Source organism: Lissotriton helveticus, chromosome 8, assembly GCF_964261635.1.
Source record: "Lissotriton helveticus chromosome 8, aLisHel1.1, whole genome shotgun sequence".
NCBI lineage: Eukaryota > Metazoa > Chordata > Amphibia > Caudata > Salamandridae > Lissotriton > Lissotriton helveticus.
The window spans coordinates 1,601,924,493-1,601,949,076 of NC_136069.1; the positions used below are offsets into that span (position 1 = coordinate 1,601,924,493).

The window sequence follows — 24,584 nt, forward strand, 5'->3', positions numbered from 1 at the left end:
TGCGTGCTGAGGTGATGGCGACCAAAAATGCAATTTTAAGAGTTAAGTCTGAGAGAACAGTTATGCAACGGCTCAAAAGGAGCGCACATCAGGTAGGTCAGAACCAAGTTCAAGTTCCACTGAGGCATTCCGAAGGGAAATGGAGGAAACAAGTGAGCAATTCCCTTAGGGAAACGATCTACAACAGGGGTCTTGAAAAGAGATGGCCTATCAGGAAGCCGAAGAAAGGCCGAGATGGCCGAAAGATAGCCTTTCAAAGTGCCCAGAGCAGAGCCCTTCTGGGCCAAAGAAAGAAGGAAGAGGAGAACCTTTGAAAGGGGTGCAAAATGGGGAGCCACAGCCTTTGCTGCGCACCATGCCACAAATGTGTTACATCTACAGGCGTATACAGTTTTGGTGGAGGGATGCCTGGCTGCCAACATAACGTTACAGACTTCGGGAGGAAGGCCAGAAGCTGTCAACTGCCGCCGCTCAATCTCCACGCAAGAAGGTGGAGGCTGGACAGGTTCAGGTGGAGGACTGCCCCCAGCTGCTGCGACAGAAGATCCTCCCGAAGGGGAAGTCAGCTTGGAGGATCGATGGCCATGCGCAGAAGCTCGGGATACCAGACTCTTCGTGCCCAGTCCGGAGCCACAAGAATGACTTGGGCCCAGTCGCGCTTGATCTTCTTCAGTTTTCTGGACAGAAGTGGTATAGGCGGAAAGGAATATAGAACACCGCAACTCAACTCTTAAAAAAAAGCGTCACCTAGCGAGTGCCACCTTTAAAATTCCAAGCGCAGAATTGCTGACATTTCGCGCTCTCTTGTTATGTTATGTTACGTGGGGTTTTATAGAGCGCTCAGCCACTCAAATAGAGTGTCCCGGCGCTGTCAGACCTAACAGGCACAGAGCAAGAGGGTAGATGAAATTATTGTCCCAACAGCCAGGTTTTAAGATCTTTCCGGAAGGCAAGGAGGTTGTCACTCTTCCGCAGAGGCAGTGCGTTCCAAAGTTGGGGAGCCCAACGTTTGAATGAGCGACCCCCAATGCGGGCTCGCCTAATAGCCGGAACAGTGGCCAAAGCCAACGATGTGGAACGTAAAGATCTTGCAGGGAGGTAAAAGCTTAGTCTTTTCCTGATATAGCTGGCACCAGTGCCGTGGAGGGCCTTGAATGCTGTAGTTAGAGTTTTAAAGATAATACGCTTACGTACAGGCAGCCAGTGGAGAGATTTAAGAAGACCTGCCGTATTGGATCTTGGCAGTCCGATAGAAACGACTCAAACCAACTAAAGGCCGTCCCCTTCAAACCAATCTCAGAGTCTTGCAAGGAGACGGTTATGGGGGACGGTATCCAACGCCGCAGAGAGGTTCAACATTACCAACATCGCCTTTCCTCCGGCATCCAAAACCTCCTTAATTGCTTCTGTCACTTCCAACAGTGCTGTTTCCGTGCTCATATTTGCACGGAACCCGGACTGGGTATGATGAACATGCTTTTCTACGACCTTGGCAAATGCCGGGAGAAGGGAAATAGGTCTGTAATTGGCATGAATGCTGGGATCAAGGTTAGGTTTTTTTTTTAGGAGAGGAAGGATAAGAGCCTGCTTCCAAGCCTGAGGAACCACTCCAGTGTCAAGGGATTGATTTAATACCGGATTAATCAAAAGATTATTAACTTGTGCTGCTTTGGCAAGGAACTTGGCAGGACAGGGATCCAACGGAGAGCCCGATTTTAGTTTGGATTGAAGGTCCAACGAATCCATTGGAGAGAGGGCTGGAAAGTTCGAAAGTAAGGGCCGCTCAAAGGCGGCGAAAGGAGAGAAGCGTTGGGAGCCACCGCCGGATCTAACGGCAGAAGACGCCTGAAAGCTTTTGATTTTACTAGCAAAAAAATCTGCAAATTGAGCAACCCACGGTTCAGAGTGGGAGCACTTGGGTGTAGTAGAGGAAGGTGATTACTTCACTATCGCAAAGATTTCCTTACTGGTATTGATGGCAGCTTTAATTCTCCTGGCGAAATAAGACTTTTTTTCAGAAATTATGTCTTTATGATAGCTCTTGGTGCACTCCCTATAGACCTCCTTCAGTAGCCCATCATAGTTATGACGCCAGGCCCTCTCAGCCTTCTTACAAAGCCTTCGATTCTCATTGAGTGCAGGCGTGAACCAGGGTGCGGATGCACGAGTGGTGTTTTTTCGGGCAACCTGGGAAGGTGCCAGTTCATCCAGGCGCTGCGAATAGATCTAACCAAGGCTCTCCCCACCACTGAAAGAGACCTTGCACCACCTCAGAGTGAAGAAGCCATTTGTGAGCCATCATGCACCGGCGGCTCAGTTCGTCAGCCCTGTCATTCAGAGAACCAGTCACTTCCAGAGACAAAGTGCCTCCTAGCATAGGGTCACACACCCACCCTGCCCCGTTTGTTGCAGTACGACAGGACGGTGGTGTTGTCCGTGAACACCTGTACTACTCTCCCTTTGACAGAAGGAAGGAATGCCTTCAGGGCAAAACAGATTGCCGGAAGCTCCAGAAGGTTGATGTGGAGCCCGGACTCAGCCGGAGACCAGAGGCCTCTGATCTCTGCCTCTCCCATGTGGCCACCCCACCCCAGAAGTGAGGCGTCTGTCACCACTGTGAACTCTGGTTGGGGAAGGGAGAGGGATCTGCTGTTGACCCAATCCTGGTTCGTTAGCCACTACTGCTATTGGTGTGCAGTGCCCTCCGAGACCTGGACGCAATCTGAAAGATTCCCTGATGCTGTGCCCACTGGAACTTCAGGTCCTACTGCAGAGCCCACAAATGGCACCTGGCATAGTCCACCAGCAGGGTGCAGGAGGCCATGAGGCCCAGTAGCCGCAGGGTCACTGACCGAAACCCAGGATAGAGGCTCAAAGATCAGAATCATACTCCGAATATCCCAGACTTGCTGTTCGAGAGGATAAGTCCGAAACTGCGCTGTGTCCAGAACCGCTCTGATGAAGAAGAGCTTCTGAGAGGGAATCAGGTGTGACTTCGGCATATTGATGGTGAACCCCAGCGAATTCAGGAAGGCGGTAGTTGGGAGGTGGGAGTCGACAGACTGGGGCGAGCCCGCCTTCAAAAGCTAGTTGTCGTGATAGGGGAAGACTGGAACCCCTGATCTGAGCAGATGAGCTGCGACCACCGCCATCACTTTTGTGAACACCCGAGAGCCGCTGGTAAGACCAAAGGGGAGCACGGTAAACTGAAAGTGCTCTTGGCCTACCGTGAATCTTAAGTAACGTCAATGGGCTGGCAGGACGGGAATGTGAAAATAAGCATACTGCAAGTTCAACGCTACCATCCAGTCTCCAGGGCCAAGGGCAGACAGGACCTGAGCCAGTGTCAACATCTTGAATGTCTCCTTCCGGAGGAGGCGGTTGATGTTCCTGAGATCCAAGATAGGACGCAGGTCCTTGTCCTTCTTGGGCACCAGAAAGTAGTGGAAATAACTACAACCTACTTGTTATGTTTTGTTATCTGGCTTTATATAGCGCACAGCTGCCCCAGCAAAGGGGCGTCCCGGCGTTGCCAGCATCAGAAAACTGACCTAACACCAGGACAGAGGGACACTGGAGGATAAGAAAGTGGCCAAGGAAACAAGATTGCAGGAAAGAGAAAGGTTTTGATGGCTTTCCTTAAGTCCAGCAGACATTCCATACTACGGATCTGAACAGACAGGGAGTTGCATAGCTTGGCTGCCAAGCAGCGAAAGGACCAGCCCCTGCACGAAGATGTTTCACACGGGGAACAGTGACCAGGTGCTGCCCCAAGGAGCGCAGCTGGCGCAGGGGTACATATGGGGTAAGCAGGTCACCAAGCAGGCTAGGCGTGGCAAGCTTCAAAACCTTAAAAGAGAGACACAGTGTCTTAAATTGGATACGCTCCACCATAGGAAGCCAGTGGAGTCTGCGAATAGTGACAGCAGAGGAGCAGGACCGTGGGAGCCCAAACAAGGCTCGGGCTACAGCATTTTAAACACGCTGCATCTGTGCTATTCCAGCTTGGTTGGCCCCTAGTAGGAGAGAACTGGCATAGTCTAATTGAGATAGAATAGCAGCTGGTGCGTTGGTGGGTCAAAAAACTTCAGAAGGGGCTTAAGACCCCGCAAGAGGCCAAAGCAGGTACCGGCAACTTTGTTAGTATGGTATTGAAAGCTGAGGGAGGAATCCATCCATACCCCCAGTTTCTTAACCACTGCCTTGGGGATGGGAGTACTGCCCAGGACACTCTGCCACCATTGCTCACTCGACAAGCTTGAGTTCTTCCTTACTAACAAAACTTCTGTTTTGTTAGCGTTCAGCTGTAAGCAATTAGTGGTCATCCATTCTGCAACGGCAGCCAGGCCGCCTCTAAATCTAGAGGCATTCAGTGTGGAACCTTCCGCCAGGGCCACCACCAGCTGCGTATCATCTGCATAGGAGACCATGGTAAAGTCCCACTGCCTGGTGACCGCTGCCAGAGGGTGGACATACAGATTAAACAGTGAAGGACTTAACGGCAAGCCCTGGGCACCCCCTGGTTGACAGAGAGCCTGAGAGAGAAATGGGGGTGGACACTCGGAAAGATCTTTCAGTCAGAAATGATCTGAACCATTCCAGAGCCAGGCCAGCCACATCCGCCTCCTCCAGCCGCTGTAGCAGAATACCATGCGAGACGGTTTCAAAAGCGGCACTAAGATCAAGCAAGATCAGTGCCGCCGTCTGACCGGAATCTAGAATGGTCCGCAGGTGTTCAGTCATGGCCAGGAGAGCAGTCTCCGTGTTGTGGCCCGAGTGGAAGCCATTTTGAGATGGATCCAAGATGTTTGTTTTCAAAAAATTAGTTAGTGTGTTATTAACGTGTGCCTCTGCTATCTTTGCCACCCAGGGGAGAAGAGATATAGGCCTGAAGTTTTCGAGTTTAGTAGGGTCGAGCGATGTTTTTTTGAGAATGGGGATATCCATGCTTGTTTCCATGGCACCGGGACAGTAGCTGTGTAAAAGGAAGAATTAACTATCTGGCATAATGGGACTCTCTAAATTGAGCCGGCTTTAAAGGGTCGGCTGGAGAGCCAGATTTGACTTTCCTGCTCAGCCGAATGAACTCATCCTGTGAAATACTAGGGATAGCAATTAAAGAAGAAGGTAGCAAGGGTCTAGAAAGAGCATTCAAAGAAGGAGTGGACATTTGAGGGAAGGACTGATAGATGGTACAGACTTTCTCAAGGAAGAAAGTGGCCAGATCCTCACACTGCTGTTCTGATGAAATAGCGTATGGTGAACTTTTCCTGGCCCTAAGGTCTTTAAGGATCTTAAAAATACATTTGGCCGGGTTGGGGCTAAACTTGATTTTGTTGGCATAGTAAGCCACTCGAACATTACAGATGGTTCTGTGATAATGTTTGATCTTGGCCAAATAGCATGCTTTTTTTCAGGGGTTGTAGTCCTTTCTCCACTCACGCTCTGATCTCTTACATGCCTTCTTTAAAGTGGTCAGTGAGCCATTATACCAAGGACTGGCGCTGGAGGTACGTCCATTAGACCACTTAGCCGGGATAAGAGCCCTTGGGTGATCCAATAACAGAATGAACTATAGCCTGTCTCAACATTGTTAAGAGGTCCCAGGGGGTTTGTGCCGAGCAGCGTGTGAAAGTCCTTCTGGGGCAGGAACGCGCTTCATGGCTCCCTCGGCCAAGAGAGCCATAACTTTCTGTTGGAGGAGATCCTCCTACATGCGATGGAATTGGAAACTAACCTGAATTGCAAGGATACAGCACAGAGTGCAGCGCGCTCAGAGGAACGATTAGAAGCTCATTTTAAACTCCTGTTTTCGTCAATTTTGTTGGTGCTTAATTTAGCCTTAGACCCTGTTTTTAAATATTGGCCACTTACTTGCATATAATTGTTGAAGCACACCGTGTTTGGTGCGGGTCCTTTTTCCCTTTCTCCCTTTCCCTCGAGCAGTTTGGCGGCGGACATCTTGGGTGGGGGGTGAATGGCTTTGACGCTTCGCGCGGTCTAGTCGTCACAAGGACGCTAGACCGGTACTTAAGCCGGTCATGCAGACGCGCTGTGGGCACGCCAGAGCATCGCCGGAGTCACGCCAGAGTCCAGCCCGTCTTCGCCCGTCCGCGCACGGACGGGCGCAGGGGCCAGGCTCCCTGGCTATCGGCTAGCGTACTCGTCGGAGGAGCTCCATCAACTCGATAAGGGTGAGCTGTTACTAGATTCTGCAGTCCTATCAAAACTGGATGAGTATGCTATTAAACGTCTTGGTAACGACAAGCCCAGTATCCGGTCTTCTCGGCTAAAGTTAGCCAGTCTAAATACTAGGTCACTCCATAAACATTATGTGGAGATTTTTACATTGCTTCAGGATAATGACATTGATGTCCTTACTTTGACTGAGACTTGGACGAATGATAATTCCATGCCAGATATTATTGCGGCTCTCCCAACTAACTACGATGCTTTTTGGCATAACCGTGCAGGAAGTGCACGGGGTGGGGGGGGGTAGCGATTTTATTTAAAAAGAATCTGTTAGTGGGGCAATTACTGTCAGAAACAGTGGACCTATCCGACCTGCTAGGGGTAAAGATCACCCTGAATAACTCCTGTTTGGTAGTCTTGTCGGTTTATCGTCCACCTAATTCGACCCCGCTATTTAATGATCTATTTGCTCCCATTATGTCCGATCTCTGCACGCGATATAAAAAAATAGTGGTTGTAGGTGATTTTAATCTGCACTGGGATAATCCCCACAGGGATTTGGCTACACGTCAATTGAACACCGCAATGTCCAGCCTAAGTTTTAAACAACTAGTAGAAGTACCCACACACATTAAGGGTCATACCCTTGATCTTGTGTGGACTTCAGATCCTAACATAACACTTAGTGGTGTTCTCCCATGTGTTTGGACCGATCACTACTTAGTGAATTGTGAGGCCCATATCGATGGCCAGTCAAGTGATCAGTCTCGGAGACTCAGGAAAACCCGTAATTGGGATGAGATTGACTTAAAAACCCTGACCGAAATACTTCCGAAAGTGGCTCGACCATTGGTTGGAACTGATTTGGACTGGGAATATACAGACCTAACGCGGAGTTTACGTCAAGCTATTGATCAGATAGCACCTGAGAGGATACAACTTATGAGAGGCTCAGGTAAAGGAGCTCCATGGTTTACTCCTCTCCTGAGGGAGCACAAACGAAAGCTTCGGGCTCTGGAGAGATCCTGGAGGAAAACTAAACAGGATACAGCCAGGGATCAGTATAAAGCCTCCCTTTATAGGTATAAAAAACTTATACTACAAACAAAGGCGGAGCATTATGAGTGTCGTCTGAATAAGGCTGGAAATATTCAGAAAGAGACCTTTAAAATCTTGGCGGAGCTTAGCAAGAAATCGGAAAGCTCAGAAATTAATATAGACTGTAATACCCTGCAGGGATACTTCCTAGAAAAAGTGGAGAACATCATCTCGGAAATAAAAAGTAATACGGCGAATGGATTCGTTCCGTACTCTGATCCTCATAACTCCACGGACTGTACCATCATGGAGTTTCCAGAGATAGATGTGTTGATCCTGGAGCAGTTGATGGGTAAAACTAAATCTGGTTCCCCAGCGGACCCGTGCCCCCCTAGGGTATTTCGCGAGGTGCGCTCCATCTTGGAGGAGCGTATTATTTCCCTCCTTAACAGATCTTTAAAAACGGGGTATCTACCTGTCAAATTTAAGGAAACGCGTGTTAGGCCGCTATTGAAGAAACCCAGCGCCGATCCTGCGGTCTTGAAGAACTATAGACCAATCTCTCAGCTGCCTTTTCTTTCCAAGATTTTAGAACAGCATGTCCTGAAATTTCTGTCCCTTTACGTGGAGTCTCACGATCTACTCCACAGGCGGCAGGCAGGGTTTTGAGCTCATCACAGCACCGTATTGGTGATGCTTTCGGTGCTGGATGAATTAAGGGGCATGGCTGACCTTAAGAAATCGAGCGCCCTGATTCTTTTAGATCTGTCAGCGGCGTTCGATACTGTCAGCCATGCTATGCTCCTGGAAAGACTCAACAGCTTCGGGGTCAAGGCGTGGCCTTTAAATGGCTGGAATCCTTTCTTTCTGGAAGGACACAGAGGATACAACTTGGGGATTTGACATCAGAAGTGGGGACTTTAGGATGTGGGGTGCCCCAGGGCTCCGCTTTGTCCCCACTGCTGTTTATCTTATATATTCAGCCCCTGATTGTGTCTTTGGCCAGCATGGGCTGCGGAGTTTTCAACTATGCTGATGATACTCAGCTTGTGCTGAGTATTGATAACTCAGAGGCCGTGCAGTCCCAAGTACAGAATATCCTGAGGTACACAGTTGGGTGGATGACGGGAAATATGCTGAAGATCAACCCAGATAAGACTGAGGTATTGGTAATTACATTATCCACCTCACCTTGGAGCGATCTTTACTGGCCTCCGGAGTTAGGTCCAACTCCAAGCCGAGTGCAACTGTAAAGAGTTTGGGGATCAAGCTGGACTGCGATTTGTCGATGGGCAGCCAAATTTCCTCTGTTGTGGGAGCTGTACGAACATCATTAGGCAGCTACGTAAGCTAGCCGCAGTTCTATCGCAGGCTATGCTGCGTACAATCGTAGCGGCAACCATCATCTCGAGATTAGATTATGGAAATGCCCTCTATCTTGGCCTCCCAAAAACTTTGACAAATAGGCTGCAGGTCGTGATGAATGATGCGGCGCGACTGATTTTTGGACTCCCCAGAAGGACTAAAGCTTCTCCGTTACTGCAGAGCCTTCACTGGCTCCCTATAAAGGAGAGGGTAGAGTTCAAGAGTCTATGCACGGCCCATAAGGCATTTTATGGCCAGGCACCTGCCTACATTAAAGATCGTTTGGTTGTCTACAACCCAAAAAGAACACTTAGATCCTCCGCCTCTCAGCTGCTGATCTGTCCTCGGTACAGATTGGTGACTAAGGGTGGGAGAGCTTTCTCTGTGTTGGCCCCTCAGTTATGGAACAAGTTGCCAGAGGCATTGCGCAGAGAGGGGACTCTCTTGAGGTTCAGAAAGTCTTTAAAGACATGGCTGTTTGGGAGGGCTTTGGGTGCAGTGTAGGCTGGTGCACTATTACTTTGTGTTGTATGCGGTTATGGTATATATTCCATCGTTTTCCGCGCGCCTAGAGACCTGTAGGTGATTGGCGCGTGTTAGACGGGGACCTGGAGGGTCGGCCGAGTACAAGGGGAGAGGCCTCCGGTGAGGGCCGTCCCCAGCGATCGTACAGACAAGTAACTTCCCCCCCACAGATGGACACCACACGAAGATCAGATTAACACCTTTTATAGGCAGTTCTTGAAGTAAGGTAGTACGATACAATAAGATCAGGACACGATGATCCTCTCAATTCTAGTCTCTATTAGGGAAGGGGGTAGCGGGACAGTCTTGGTACCCGTAGGTACGGCGGTGGAACGGTGATAGCTCACAATCCTCGAGCTCGGTGTTCGGACGGGTCAGACTGCGGCAGCGCCAGCAGGTCCCGAAGAGGTCGTAGGTGGCAACGGGCCGCGGCAGCGCCAGCAGGTCCCACGAGGATGAAGGTTGCAACGGGCCGCGGCAGCGCCAGCAGGTCCCACGAGGATGAAGGTTACAACGGGCCGCGGCAGCGCCAGCAGGTCCCACGAGGATGGAGGTTACAACGGGCCGCGGCAGCGCCAGCAGGTCCCACGAGGATGGAGGTTACAACGGGCCGCGGCAGCGCCAGCAGGTCCCACAAGGATGAAGGTTGCCGAAGGCCGCGGCAGCGCCAGCAGGCAGGACAATAGTTCACAAGGCAGGGCTGCGGCAGCGCCAGCAGTCCGTCAAGGATGAGTTCGTCGCGGTGCCTCTCGACTCCAGGATACAACTGCCTTCCTGTTCTGGGGCTGCCTCAGTTATAGGTCTGGCGCTCTTTGATGTCCGGACCCTCGCTCTTGGAGGTCGGGAGGTCCGGGATGAGAGAGTCCAGACACCCAGCAGGGGGGTGGAGTCAGCGCCCGGGGAGGCTGGGGGTGATCGGCACCTGGCGGGAGAGAGCCATCGACACTTCTTACTCCCATTGACCTGCCAAGTGGTCCGTTCACCTCCTGGGTGGATGGTGGTGCCGGGATGTCGGGGCCTGGCCAGGCCCGGGGTTGGGGTCGAGCTGAGGCCACGCGGCCTCGTGGCGCAGTGTCTAAGAGGGCGGCTGGCCCGGGCAAGGGTGCTGACGGTGGCCCAGGCCAGGGACACAGGGATTCCTAGGAGCAGACGTCCCATGGGGGACGGGTTGGGGGTTGCTTCTGCGGGTAGTACCTGGAAGGCCGGTACCAGGGCCCTGTCATGCGGGGAGGGAGCGAGCCCTTCATGGGGCCTGTCCAACATGCGTCCCCCCCAGCTGAAGGCGGGGAGAGTCACCCATCCTCTTGGGGACTTTCCTCGTCGAGGCGGAAAAAGCGGGACAGGCCGTCCGCGTTGGCGTGGTCTTGACCAGGGCGATGCTCTACAGTGAAGTCCATCCCCTGCAGGGAGATGGACCATCGCAATAGTTTGGGGTTCTCCCCCCGCATTTGCATGAGCCATTGCAGGGGCCGATGATCTGTTTGTACCCGGAAGTGGGTTCCGAAGAGGTAAGGCCGGAGCTTCTTGAGGGCCCATACTACTGCGAAGGCCTCTCGCTCAATGGTGCTCCAGCGCTGTTCTCGGGGCAGTAGGCGTCTGCTGATGAAGGCCACTGGTTGGTCGACTCCTTCGGGGTTCAGTTGGGAGAGGACGGCCCCAATACCATGGTCGGAGGCATCGGTCTGAACGATGAACTCGCGGCTGTAGTCGGGGGCCTGGAGCACAGGAGCGGTGCACATGGCGGCCTTCAGCTTCTCGAAGGCCGCTTGACAGTCGGGACTCCAGTTGACTCTTTTTGGGTGGTTCTTAGACGTGAGTTCCGTGAGGGGCCCCACAATGCTGCCATAGTCCTTCACGAACCGCCGGTAGTATCCGGTGAGCCCCAGGAAGGCTCGGACCTCGGTTTGTGTTTCGGGGGGTTGCCAGGACTGAATGGCAGCTACCTTGAGTTGGAGGGGGGCCACCAGACCGCTCCCCACTTGGTGTCCGAGGTAGGTCACGGACCCCTGGCCGATTTGGCACTTGCTGGCCTTTATGGTGAGGCCGGCCTGTTGGAGGGCCTGCAGGACCTCTCGGAGGTGGTGGAGGTGGTCTGTCCAGTGGCGGCTGTATACCGCGATGTCGTCCAGGTAGGCGGCGCTGAATTCTTCGAGGCCCGCCAATACCTGGTTCACCAGTCTTTGAAAAGTGGCTGGAGCGTTCTTCATGCCGAATGGCATCACTCTGAAATGGTAGTGCCCATCCGGGGTGGAGAAAGCGGAACGTTCTTGGGGCCTGGGGGTGAGGCCGATCTGCCAGTAGCCCGCTGTCAGGTCGAAGATGCTTAGGTAGCGGGCTGCCCCCATGCGGTCGACTAGTTCATCTGCTCGGGGGATAGGGTGAGCGTCGGTTCGGGTGACCGCGTTCAGACCCCGATAGTCGATGCAGAATCGGAGCTCCGGTGTGGTGCCCGGGGCCGCGGCCTTGGGGACCAGGACGACTGGGCTGGCCCAGGGACTGTCCGAAGGTTCGATGACCCCGAGGGCGAGCATCTTGGAGACTTCTTCTTGGATGCATGTACGTACCCGATCCGGTACTCGGTACGCCCGGTGTCGGACAGGAGGACTGTCCCCAGTGTCCACGTCGTGCAGGCACCAGGAGGTGACTCCGGGTGCGAGGGAGGACAGGTTTGCGAACGGCAGCAGGAGGGCCCGACAATCTTGACGCTGCTCTGGGGTCAGGGCCTCGGAGAGTCGGACCCCGTCCACCGAACCATCTCTTTCACGGGACCTCAGTAGGTCAGGGAGGGGCTCGGAGTCTCCTTCTGCGCCACTGTCGGTAGCCATCAGCAGGTTGAGCTCTGAGCGCACGAAGTGGGGTTTGAGTCTGTTGGCGTGGAGAACCCGGAGGGGGTTCCGGGGGGACTCCAGGTCGATGAGATAGGTGACGGGACTCTTGCGCTCGATCACCTTGAAGGGCCCTGTCCATTTGTCCTGCAAGGCACACGGTTCGATGGGGGACATCACCCATACCTGCTGACCCGGTTCAAACTCGATGGAGGAGGCATGTTGATCGTACCACTTCTTCATGTCCTCTTGACTGGCCTCAAGATTGGCTTTGGCGATCTCCCTGAATTTCCGGGTCTGATTGCGGAGGGTCAGGAGGTACTTGTAGACGTCTGGAGGGGTTTTTAGGGGGGCCATTTCCCATTCCTCCTTCACTAGGCTGAGAGGCCCGCGAACGGGGTGTCCGTACAGGAGTTCGAAGGGGCTGAAGCCGAGGGACTTCTGGGTAGGCGAAGAGGAGGCACGGTAGTAGCACGTCCCACTGGCGGCGTAGGGGTTCTTCTAGCCCCATGATCATCCCCTTGAGAGTGCGGTTGAACCGCTCGACCAGTCCGTTTCCCTGGGGGTGATAGGGGGTTGTGAATCGGTAAGTGACCCCGCACTGCTGCCAGAGGGATTTCATATACTTTGAAATAAAGTTCGTACCCCTGTCGCTGACGACTTCCCGGGGGAAGCCCACTCGAGAGAAGATCCCCATTAAGGCTCGACCCACTACTGGGGCTGTTATAGTACGAAGGGGGACCGCCTCAGGATAGCGGGTGGCGTGGTCCACCAGGACCAGGATGAAGCGATTCCCTTGTGCTGTTCGGGGGTCCAGGGGCCCCACAATGTCTATTCCCACCCTTTCGAACGGGGTGGTCACCACGGGGAATGGTTGTAGGGGTGCCTTGAGTTTGCGGCCGCTCTTCCCGCTGGCCTGGCAGGTCGGGCAGGACCGGCAGTGGTTGGAGACGTCATTTCTCATTTTGGGCCAAAAGAAGTGAGTCACCAGGCGGTGGTAGGTTTTGTCTTGCCCCAGGTGCCCAGCCAGGGGGACATCATGGGCCAAGTTCAACAGGAAGTCTCTGAAGTGGAGGGGCACCACCAGCACTCGACCGGCCCCCAGCTCTGCGATTCTCTGCTCGCTGTACAAGAGATCATTGTCCCAATAAACCCAGTGGGCCCCGGTGGTGTCTCCTTGGCCCTGGGCGAGCGCTTGCTGTCGCAGTCCCTCGAGGGAGGGACAGGTCTTTTGCTCCTGCCGGAATTGTTCTTGGGTGGGCCCCCCTTCTTGACGCCACTGAGCCAGGTCGGGAAGTTCGGGGGGCTGTGCGGACCCCTCTGGGGTTGGTTCCGGGTGGTCGGTATGGATGGAGTCTTCTTCGGGAGCGATCGGGGGAGGAGGTGCTGACCATTCGGGTTCTTCCGGTCTAGGGATGGTGCGGGTGGCCATGGACCGGGTGGTCACGCACGCCCAGTCCGGGAGACCCAACATCCCCAGATGCTCTCTTCTTTCAACAGCTGCCCACGGGGAGCTCTCGAGATCGTTCCCCAGGAGGCAGTCCACGGGGGCATCATCGCGGACAGTTACTTTTAGCATGCCGGACACTCCTCCCCATTCGAAGGGGACGCAGGCCATCCGACACAGGCTCTCCGAATTGTCTGCCGATCGGACGGGGCAAAGAACGTTTGGCAGGATTTGTTCTGGGGTCACCAGGTGACAGCGGACGGCCGTCACACTGGCCCCGGTGTCACGCAGGGCTTCGGCCTTGCGCCCATTTATGCTCACCCATTGGCTGTACTTCCGAGTGTTGGCTGGCAGGGGAGTCCATGGGACCATGTCTCTTCCCCCTAGGCAGGCCAGGGTCATGGCGGCAGGTTCCCACTCGAACTGCTCCGACTCGTATGCTTCAGTGTCTTCGGAGACTTGTTCTTCTCCTAGGGCGACGGCCGCCACCTGGCGGGGCCCGGGAGCCGGGTTCTTCGGGCAGGTCGGGTCACTGGCGTAGTGGCCGACTCGCTGGCATCGGTGACACGTAACGTTGGCTCGGAAACCCGGGCGCATCGGGGGGTTTCCCCGGCCGGCTGGGGGCGGGGTGGTGTTAGCGGGAGTGACCGGGACAGCGTCTCTGCCCCAGCCCGGTCCTCCTCCTCCTCGGGGACGATGATGACCTTGGTTGGATCTGTTCTGCTCATTCGGCCCACTCCGGGCCACTCGGGTGCTCTCCCACCGGTCCGCCTCGGTGGCGAGCTGCCGTGGTTCAGTCAATTTACTGTCGAGGAGGTGCTGCCTGAGCTCGACGAAACAGTTGTTGGAGAGGTGCTCCCACACAATGAGATTGAAGAGTTGTTCGTAGGTGGTTACGTTGTTACCCTTGATCCACCCCTCGAAGGCTCGGCTGAAATGGTTTACGTACTCCAACCAAGTTGTACCTGGGATCCGGGTGCAGTTGCGGAACCTCTGGCGGTACATTTCGGGCGTAAGCCCATATCGGCTGAGGAGGGCGGCCTTCATGTGGTCATAGGACGTCATTTGATGGTCCGGAAGCTGCAGCAGGGCATCACGGCCCTCATTGACGAATCTGCCCCATAGCCCAGCTCCCCAGTCACTTCGAGCGATCCGGTGGGCCGTCATGGCGATCTCGTAGGCCTTGAACCACTGCTGTATGTCGTCGTTCCGGTGGTATTCTCGGACCACATCCTTGGGGATGTGGACCTTCTGTTCGGTAGTACCCGGGGAGCGCGGTGGCTCGGGCACCCCTAGGTTTGTGTTCAGTTTGCGTATTTCTATCTCTGCTAGTTTGCACTCGTGTTCGTATGCCAGTCTTTTTTCTTCGAGATCCCTCTGTCTCTGTTTCTCCTCTCGCTCTTCTCTGAGCCGTAAGTGTTCTAAGTTTATTTTCTGTTCCGCCAGCTTCAATTCTCCGTCTAATTTGAGCCGTGCCAAGTCTAGCTCGTGTAGTCTATTTTTTTCCCGCTCCTGGATCTCTTCTCGGGAGGGACCTGTTCTCCGTTCTTCCGTCAGGGTGGTGTTGACTTCCGGGGCTTCGAGGTCCCGGGGTGTGGCGGTATTCGTCTCTGTCCAGGCCTCTAGGGCATTTTTGAAGTCTTCTTTTGTGCTTAGCCCGGTGGTAGCAATGCCTAAGTCCATGCAAAATTGTTTTAGCTCTCGGTGGCTGTATTCCTCCAGCTTTTCCATCTGGAACTTCTCTGCCGATCCGCTCTCTTTGGTCGTCATTGTGGTTTAGTCGTAGGGTGAGTTACTATCTGTACGGTACGCGTTGGTTCGGATCCCGCCGCTGCCACCAATGTTAGACGGGGACCTGGAGGGTCGGCCGAGTACAAGGGGAGAGGCCTCCGGTGAGGGCCGTCCCCAGCAATCGTACAGACAAGTAACTTCCCCCCCACAGATGGACACCACACGAAGATCAGATTAACACCTTTTATAGGCAGTTCTTGAAGTAAGGTAGTACGATACAATGAGATCAGGACACGATGATCCTCTCAATTCTAGTCTCTATTAGGGAAGGGGGTAGCGGGACAGTCTTGGTACCCGTAGGTACGGCGGTGGAACGGTGATAGCTCACAATCCTCGAGCTCGGTGTTCGGACGGGTCAGACCGCGGCAGCGCCAGCAGGTCCCGAAGAGGTCGTAGGTGGCAACGGGCCGCGGCAGCGCCAGCAGGTCCCACGAGGATGAAGGTTGCAACGGGCCGCGGCAGCGCCAGCAGGTCCCACGAGGATGAAGGTTACAACGGGCCGCGGCAGCGCCAGCAGGTCCCACGAGGATGGAGGTTACAACGGGCCGCGGCAGCGCCAGCAGGTCCCACGAGGATGGAGGTTACAACGGGCCGCGGCAGCGCCAGCAGGTCCCACGAGGATGAAGGTTGCCGAAGGCTGCGGCAGCGCCAGCAGGCAGGACAATAGTTCACAAGGCAGGGCTGCGGCAGCGCCAGCAGTCCGTCAAGGATGAGTTCGTCGCGGTGCCTCTCGACTCCAGGATACAACTGCCTTCCTGTTCTGGGGCTGCCTCAGTTATAGGTCTGGCGCTCTTTGATGTCCGGACCCTCGCTCTTGGAGGTCGGGAGGTCCGGGATGAGGGAGTCCAGACACCCAGCAGGGGGGTGGAGCCAGCGCCCGGGGAGGCTGGGGGTGATCGGCACCTGGCGGGAGAGAGCCATCGACACTTCTTACTCCCATTGACCTGCCAAGTGGTCCGTTCACCTCCTGGGTGGATGGTGGTGCCGGGATGTCGGGGCCTGGCCAGGCCCGGGGTTGGGGTCGAGCTGAGGCCACGCGGCCTCGTGGCGCAGTGTCTAAGATGGCGGCTGGCCTGGGCAAGGGTGCTGACGGTGGCCCAGGCCAGGGACACAGGGATTCCTAGGAGCAGACGTCCCATGGGGGACGGGTTGGGGGTTGCTTCTGCGGGTAGTACCTGGAAGGCCGGTACCAGGGCCCTGTCATGCGGGGAGGGAGCGAGCCCTTCATGGGGCCTGTCCAACAGCGCGATATAAATCCAACATACAAATTGAGGTGGCATGGATTGAGGGGTAGTCTCGAAGAGGAGGGAGTAGCCCCTGACGGACTATCTGCAAAACCAACCTGTCCGACGTAATGTTGAGCCACTGGGTAGGTGATGGCGAATCCTGCCGCCCACTGGTGATTGGTGGCCCTGAAAAGTCAGACTAGGAGGGTTTGGAGGCTGCTGCAGATGGCACACTGGTGGACTGGCCCGCCCACTGGTCCCCTAAGGTGGGCTCCAAGTACCTGGCCACGCAGAGGCTGGACAGCTTGCGCAGGCCTGTGAAACTGGGTGGAACGTTGCGGTATGAAAGGGGGCGAAACGCAGATTGCGCTGGGCAGGAGGTGGAAGTGAGGCCCAAGGATCGGGCTGTAACCCTAGAATCCTTAAAGCGCTCAAGCGCGTTGTATGCCTTGTCGCAGAACTGGCGGCGGCCATTAAAAGGCATGTCCAAAAGTGTTGCATGGACATCAACCGAAAAGCCAGAGGGCGGCAACCAGGCATAGCGAAAGTGCTACTGACGTGGAAATAGTTTTGCCTAGTGAGTCGGCAGTGTCCAGCCCACATCTGATGGCGAACTTTGCTGCATCTCTCCCTTTGGCTCCTGCACAGAAGTGCACGGCCCAGGCCTCCTCCGGGGACTGTGGCAGCACCTGTGCGACCGTGTCCCACCCTGAGTGGGAGTAATGGCCCAAGAGACATGCTGTGTTCACCGACCGCAGTCCTAAGCTGGAGAAAGAAAACATCTTCTTCCCAAATTGGTTCAGCTTCTTGGATTGCGTATCAAGTGATGCGGTAGGGAACGCACCCTTCGAAGTCGATGCATGGACCACCAACCTCTCAGGGGTGGGATGCTGGGAGAGGAAAATGGGGTTGGCCGGTGGCATCGGGCAATCATCCTGTCCACGGAAGCCCCTGTGTTGGGCTTGGACCAAGTGCCCAAAAGGATGTCCGCAAGGGTCTCAGAGCGGCAGCAGGGGCTCCGAGGAGGCCGCTACAAACTGAAGCACCTCGGTCAAGAGGTTAGTCCTGACGAACAAGTTACTTACCTTCGGTAACGATATATCTGTAAGAAACAGTAGTTAGTATTAGATTCCTTACCTTAGAATATCCACAGGAGTCAGTCTGGATCCGGAAACTTTTGCGTAGCAGTACCCCTGCGCGTCGGTAGGCGTCGTCTGCAGGCGTCCCCTGCGGCTCCGCGTCGTCGGCGTCGTGCGCCGTGATGACGTCGCTGGAGTATATAGACGCCGCCTCCGCGCGCTGACGTCAGTTCTTTGCACACAGCTTTCCCGCGCCAGAACACGCAGAGCCATGTGAGAACCAACACTGGTGCCATGTGAAACTAGGGCCCTGAAAGGGATGTCCTTAACCCTAGGTATCAGTTCGCAGAACAGGGAGGATGGGTGGGGCGGTAAGGAATCTAATACTAACTACTGTTTCTTACAGATATATCGTTACCGAAGGTAAGTAACTTGTTCATCTGAAAGAAACAGGTTAGTATTAGATTCCTTACCTTAGAATAGATACCCCAGCAATACCAACCCCAGTGGTGGGTCTGCGAACCAATACAATCCTACACCAGAAAGTCCTGGAGGACCAAACGGCCAAAGAAGCCATCCCTCCGGACTTGACTGTCCAGGCAGTAGTGCCTCGCAAAGGTGTGCAGCGAGGCCCACGTAGCCGCCTGGCAAATGTCCTGCAAAGGGACTCCCCGGCCCAGGGCAGTAGTAGCCGCCGTGGCCCGAGTGGAATGGGCCCTCAGCCCAACAGGAGGCTCCTTCCGAGCCAAAGAGTAGCATGCTTTGATGCACAGGACGACCCATCGAGAAATGGTTCGTTTCTGTACCGCCCTTCCCTTCTTCTCACCCACGTAGCCAACAAACAGTTGGTCATCCACCCGGAACTGGCGTGTGCGATCCATATAAAATGAAAGCGCACGTTTTGGGTCCAGACGATGGAGCCGCTCTTCATCTTTTGAAGGATGCGGAGGCGGGAAGAAGGAAGGCAAGGTGATGGACTGCCCGATGTGAAAAGCAGAAACTACTTTGGGCAGGAAAGAAGGTCTAGTCCTAAGAACCACCTTGTCAGGATGAACGGACAAGAAAGGAGGTTTCACAGAAAGAGCCTGGAGCTCACTCACTCTCCTGGCAGAGGTGATGGCAACCAGGAAGGCCGTCTTTAAAGTGAGAAGACGGAGAGGACAGGAATGAAGCGGCTCAAAGGGAGCGCACATCAAGAAGGTCAGAACCAGGTTCAAGTCCCACTGAGGCATCACGAACGGAACAGGAGGAAACAGGTGCGTGATGCCTTTCAAGAATCTCAGTACAATAGGGGACTTGAACAAAGATGGCTGATCAGGTAGCCTTAAGAAGGCGGAAAGGGCAGAAAGGTAGCCCTTGATAGTGCCCAGAGCAGAGCCCTGCTGGGCAAGAGAAAGAAGGAAGAGGAGAACTTCAGAAAGGGGAGCAGGAGAGAGAATCCACAGCCTTTGCTATGCACCATGCCACAAATCTGTTCCACCGGCAGGCGTATACCGACTTCGTGGAGGGACGCCTGGCTGCCAGAATCACATCACAGACTTCAGGAGGCAAGTCAAATGGCCTCAACTGTCGCCGCTCAATCTCCAAGCATGGAGGTGGAGACTGGACAGGTTCGGGTGGAGGACCGTCCCCTGCTGCTGCGACAGAAGGTCCTCCTGAAGGGGCAGGCGGATCGAGGGACCGACTGACATGCTGAGTAGCTCGGGATACCAGTACCTTCGAGCCCAGTCCGGAGCCACAAGGATAACTTGGGCCCGGTCGCGCCTGATCTTCTTCAGCACTCTGGGCAGAAGTGGTATAGGCAGAAAGGCGTACAATAGACCGCAACTCCACTCGCGCCGAAAGGCGTCGCCGAGCGAGTGCCGTCTTGGAAACTCCAACGCGCAGAACTGATGACATTGCGCGTTCTCTTCTGTGGCGAATAGATCTAACCAAGGCTCTCCCCATTGCAGAAAGAGGCCTTTCGCCACGTCCGAGTTCAGACGCCATTCGTGATCCACCGAGCACCGACGGCTGAGTTCGTCCGCCCTGGCGTTCAGAGAACCTGCCAGGTGTTGAACCGTCAGAGTCACGCCCTGACGTTCCAGCCATTGCCAGAGACGCAGGGCCTCCTGGCAAAGGGTCCACGACCCCACTCCGCCCTGTTTGTTGCAGTACCACATGGCGGTGGTGTTGTCCGTGAACACCTGCACTACACTCCCGTTGACAAAGGGGAGGAATGCCTTCAGTGCTAGGCGAATCACCCGCAGCTCCAACATGTTGATATGGAGCCGGGACTCCGCCGGAGACCAGATGCCTCTGATCTCTGCCTCTCCCAAGTGGCCTCCCCAGCCCTGGAGGGACGCGTCCGTCACAACTACGTGCTCCGGTTGGGGAAGGGAGAGGGATCTGCCCCTGACCCAATCGCGGTCCGTAAGCCACCACTGCAACTGTCTCGCAGTGCCCTCCGAGATCAGGACGTGGTCGGATAGGTTGCCCTGATGCTGGGCCCACTGAAACTTCAGGTCCCACTGCAGAGCCCGCATCCGCCACCTGGCGTGATGCACCAGAAGGATGCAGGAGGCCATCAGCCCCAGAAGCCGCAGCGTCAACCTGACCGAGACCCGGGATAACGGCTGAAAGATGGGAATCACAGCCTGAATATCCCGGACCCGCCGTTCCGGAGGATAAACCCGAAACTGCGCCGAGTCGAGAACCGCTCCGATGAAAAGGAGCTGTTGAGAGGGGCACAGGTGTGATTTCGGCACGTTGATGGAAAACCCCAGCTCGTGCAGGAGGTCTGCCGTCATCTGGAGGTGGTGGACGACTGTCTGGGGCGAGCCCGCCTTCAACAACCAGTCGTCGAGGTAGGGGAAGACTGAAACCCCTAACCGGCGCAGATGAGCTGCGACCACCGCCATCACTTTCGTGAACACCCGTGGGGCGCTGGTAAGGCCGAATGGGAGCACGATAAACTGAAAGTGCTCGTGGCCTACCGTGAACCGCAGGTAACGCCGGTGGGCCGGCAGGACGGGGATGTGAAAATACGCATCCTGCAAGTCCAACGCTACCATCCAGTCTTGCGGGTCTAGAGCAGCCAAGACCTGAGCCAAAGTCAACATCTTGAACTTCTCCTTCCGGAGGAAGCCGTTGACGTTCCGTAGATCCAAGATAGGACGCAGGCCCCCCTTGTCCTTCTTGGGCACCAGAAAGTAGTGGGAGTAGCAACCACACCCTACTTCTGGCCCAGGAACGCGCTCGATGGCCCCCTTGGCCAAGAGGGCCGTAACTTCCTCCTGCAGAAGTGTCAAGTGGTCCCCCGACACACGGTGGTTCTGCGGTGGCATGGCTGGAGGAGTGGTCTCGAAGGGGAGGGAGTAGCCCCTTCGGACGAGCTGCAGCACCCACCTGTCCGAGGTGATAGTGCGCCAGCGGGAGTGGTGATGGCGAACCCTGCCACCCACTGGCGTCACATGGGCCCGAAAGCCCGGACTAGGAGGATTTGGAGGCTGCTGCGGGGGGAGGTGTGGCCTGACCTCGCCGCCGCGTTGAGAAGTGTTCTGCGGTGCGTGGCTGGCAGCACGTGTGGGCCCGCCCTTCCGTGGCCACGAAAGGAGCGAAACGAACCCATCTGCTGGCGCTGGGTCGAGAGACCCAAGGACTTGGCCGTGACCCTGGAGTCCTTGAAGCGCTCAAGCGCGTTGTCCGCTTTGTCGCCAAACAGGCGACTGCCATCGAACGGCATGTCCATCAGGGCATTCTGGACATCCGGCGAAAAATTGGCGGATCTCAGCCAGGCGTGGCGACGAATCGCCACCGTCGTGGACATCGCTCTGCCCAGCGAGTCGGTCGTATCAAGACCACACCTGATCGAATACCTCGCCGCATCCCGGCCTTCAACCATAGTCTGGCCGAGCTTGTCCCGTACCTCCTGCGGGCATTGCGGCAGACACTCCGCGACCGTATCCCACAGAGAGTGGGTGTAGCGGCCCAAGAGGCATGCAGTATTGCAAGACCGCAGTCCCGCACTCAGGGACGAGAAGACCTTCTTGCCAAACTGGTCATACCTCTTTGACTCCCGGTCGGGCGGGGCCGACGGGAATGCGGATTGGGATGTGGAGGCCTGGATCACCAGACTCTCAGGGGTGGGATGGGTGGACAGAAACTTAGGGTCGTCCGAACACGGACGGTGGCGCCTGGCAACGTTCCTGTCAACAGGCGAACCTGAAGTGGGCCTGGACCACGTGCCCAACAGAACGTCCGTCAAGGCTTCATTAAACGGCAGCAGAGGCTCCTGTGGGCATGACTGCGGTTTGAATACCTCGGTGAGGATGTTAGGCTTCACCTTTGCGACGGGGAGCTCAAGGTGCAAGGCCTTGGCAGCCCTCATCAGCACCACAGAGTAGGCAGCCCCAGCCTCCGACGCCACAGTGGGAGGCGAGACAAAACCAGGGTTAGGCGATTCGTCTAGACCACTGGCATCACCCAAGTCACCTGCCCAGTCCACGTCGTACTGACAGTCGCGTGTCAGAGGGTCCTCAGACCCCTCCCAACCCTCTCCATAATCTCCATCATCTCCGTACTCGGATTCGACGATGTAGACCGGCTCCTCGGGGTCAATGGGCCCCATCGGCGCCGGACTCGGCGTCGGGCGACGCCGGTCCGACTCCGCATCCAGAACTGGAGAGGAAATGGGGGTGGCGCCGGAGCCCCGACGCCGGCCGGAACCGGCGTCGGAGTCACGGCGCCGCGCGGAGGCGGCACCACGGGTTGCCCCAATGGAATCGACGCCGGAGAGGCCGGGTGACCAGCCGGCGACGACCCTGAAGGGCCCAGCGGCGCCGGGGCCGGAGCCGCCGGCGGCGTCGGGGCCGGAGCACCCGACGGCGTCGGTGCAGGAGCACCCGAACCGCTCGGGCCCCCGGACGGGACCACCGGGCCCGCAGGCGCCGTAGGCCCCGTCGGAGGAGAAAGCGCCCTCATGGCCATGAGGAACTCCTATCTCCTCGCGCGACGCGCCTTGCCCAGGGACCGACTGGTATGGAGCAGGCAGCGTCGGCAACCCACGCGGAGCCGCGGGGGTGGGGCCACCCAAACCCCCGGCCGCATCGTGCGAGAGTCGGGGGGAGTCGGGGGTGCGATGACGACGCCCCGACTTCTTGTGTCGCTTACCTGAGGAACCGGAGGAGTGGTGACGACTTCCGGAGCGCTCGTGGCGGCTCCGCGACCGTTCTCTCGACCGCTCCCTCGACCTCCGGCCGGACCGGGACCGCTCTCGACGCGGGGCCGACATCCGGAACTCGAGCAGCTTGCGGGACCGCTCCCGCCTAGCCTTGCTCGTCAAGGCCCGGCAGTCGACGCAGGACTCGACGTCGTGGTCCGCGCCGAGGCACCGGAGGCAGAGTCGATGGTGGTCGGTGACCGACATCAGGCGGTCGCACACGTCACAGTTTTTAAACCCGGGCATCCTACCGGCACCAAAAAAGTTAGAGTTAGAGTTATCAAAAAACTAGGTCAAAAGACCGGAGTACTGCTCTTCGGATCTGCGCTAACTGGCGCGGAAAAAAGAAGAACTGACGTCAGCGCGCGGAGGCGGCGTCTATATACTCCAGCGACGTCATCACGGCGCACGACGCCGACGACGCGGAGCCGCAGGGGACGCCTGCAGACGACGCCTACCGACGCGCAGGGGTACTGCTACGCAAAAGTTTCCGGATCCAGACTGACGCCTGGGGATATTCTAAGGTAAGGAATCTAATACTAACCTGTTTCTTTCAGATAGCAACCGTAGGAAGCTCAAGGTTGAGGTCCTCGGCCACCCTACACAACACCACTGCTTAAGATGCACCCTCCTCCATAGCCACGATAGGGGGAGATAGCATGGGGAGGTGCCCAGACCACTGGCTTCCCCCAACTCCTCTCTCCAGTCCGGTTCCTTTAACTGGTCTGCCAAAAGGTCCACAGACCCCTCCCAGTCCTCCCCTGGTAGCCACTAAGGGTGACAGGGAACACCAGAACAGTGGCACAAAAGTACCAGTCGGCATCGGTCCAGCACTGTGTCCATATCGAGGGGGAGGCCGGGATCGAAGTCGGCAGGGGACACAACTGGCGTCGAAGGGGGCGGAGGTGTCTCGCCACTGGATTCTGCGCCAAAGGTGTCACGAGGTCGATCGGTGCCGATCTGGATCCAGGCCTGGATCCCTGGAGGCCTTGTGGCACCAGAGCAGCAGCATCGAAGGCCTCAAACCTCCAGCCGAGTCCGCGGGCCCGAAGGCGCACCAGTGGAGTCAGGCTGCCCAAAGATGAAATGGAGGGCTTCGTAAAAGCTACGAAGTCGCTCCGGCTCCCAGCAAAGGAGGGAAGGCCGGAGTCGACCCAACAGGCTCCGCGGGCGAAAAGATGTTGCCGGAAATCACAAAAAAGGGATTCAAAAGTGACTCGAGATACCACTCTCTGCAGATCTGCGCTTGCTGGCTCAAAAAAAAAAAAAAAAAAAAGAGCGGATGTCAGGGTGCAGGGGCGGTGTCTAAGTAGGTACTGCGATGTCATTCCAGCGACCACAATGCCAACGACGAACGCGGATTTGACAGACACCACCCACCGACGTGCAGGGGTACTGCTAAAGAAAAATTCTTCGGATCCAGTCTGATACCTGGGGGTAATTCTAAGGTGAGGAATCCATAACTGTTTCTTTCAGAAACGAGGATTTTGGCTTGAAAGGTACTCTAGTTTCACCAGGCGCTCGCGAGAGGCTCATTTTTCTCCTTACATGTGTGTGGAATATGCAATTACTGTTTACTTTTTACACAACATGGCTGGCAGAACGGTAAGGCCCTTTACAACCAGATGGACCATCACGGCTGGATACATAGTTTTGAGTGGAGGGTACATTGAATGGTGGAGACAGCATCAGGTTATAAAAGGTACAGGTCAATGCTTGAACACTAGTAGCGACTGACTACTTAGGCACTAATACCTTTCTGTTACAAACCTTACTAGTGGTTCTGGTTAACTTTTATGTTGAGCTATAGAAAAGTGACAACCTTGCATCCTTTTCAGGATGGCAAGTTGTATCAGGGAACTAAGGCTCACTGTCCTTCATCCTTCTGAGATACCA

The 24,584-nt window shown here is 55.8% G+C and overlaps 2 protein-coding genes across 2 annotated transcripts in view; one reads left to right on the forward strand and one right to left on the reverse strand.

The window, feature by feature from the left end:
* The window catches only part of NUP98 (nucleoporin 98 and 96 precursor), an 853,605-nt gene that overhangs the window by 46,158 nt on the left and 782,863 nt on the right, over nt 1-24,584 (reverse strand).
* Nucleotides 6,497-23,964, forward strand: LOC144772083 (uncharacterized). Its single transcript, XM_078656266.1, has 3 exons — nt 6,497-9,188; nt 16,428-17,485; nt 23,250-23,964. The coding sequence occupies exon 1, from the start codon at nt 6,670-6,672 to the stop codon at nt 7,897-7,899; it is 1,230 nt and encodes a 409-aa protein (XP_078512392.1). The 5' UTR covers nt 6,497-6,669; the 3' UTR covers nt 7,900-9,188; nt 16,428-17,485; nt 23,250-23,964.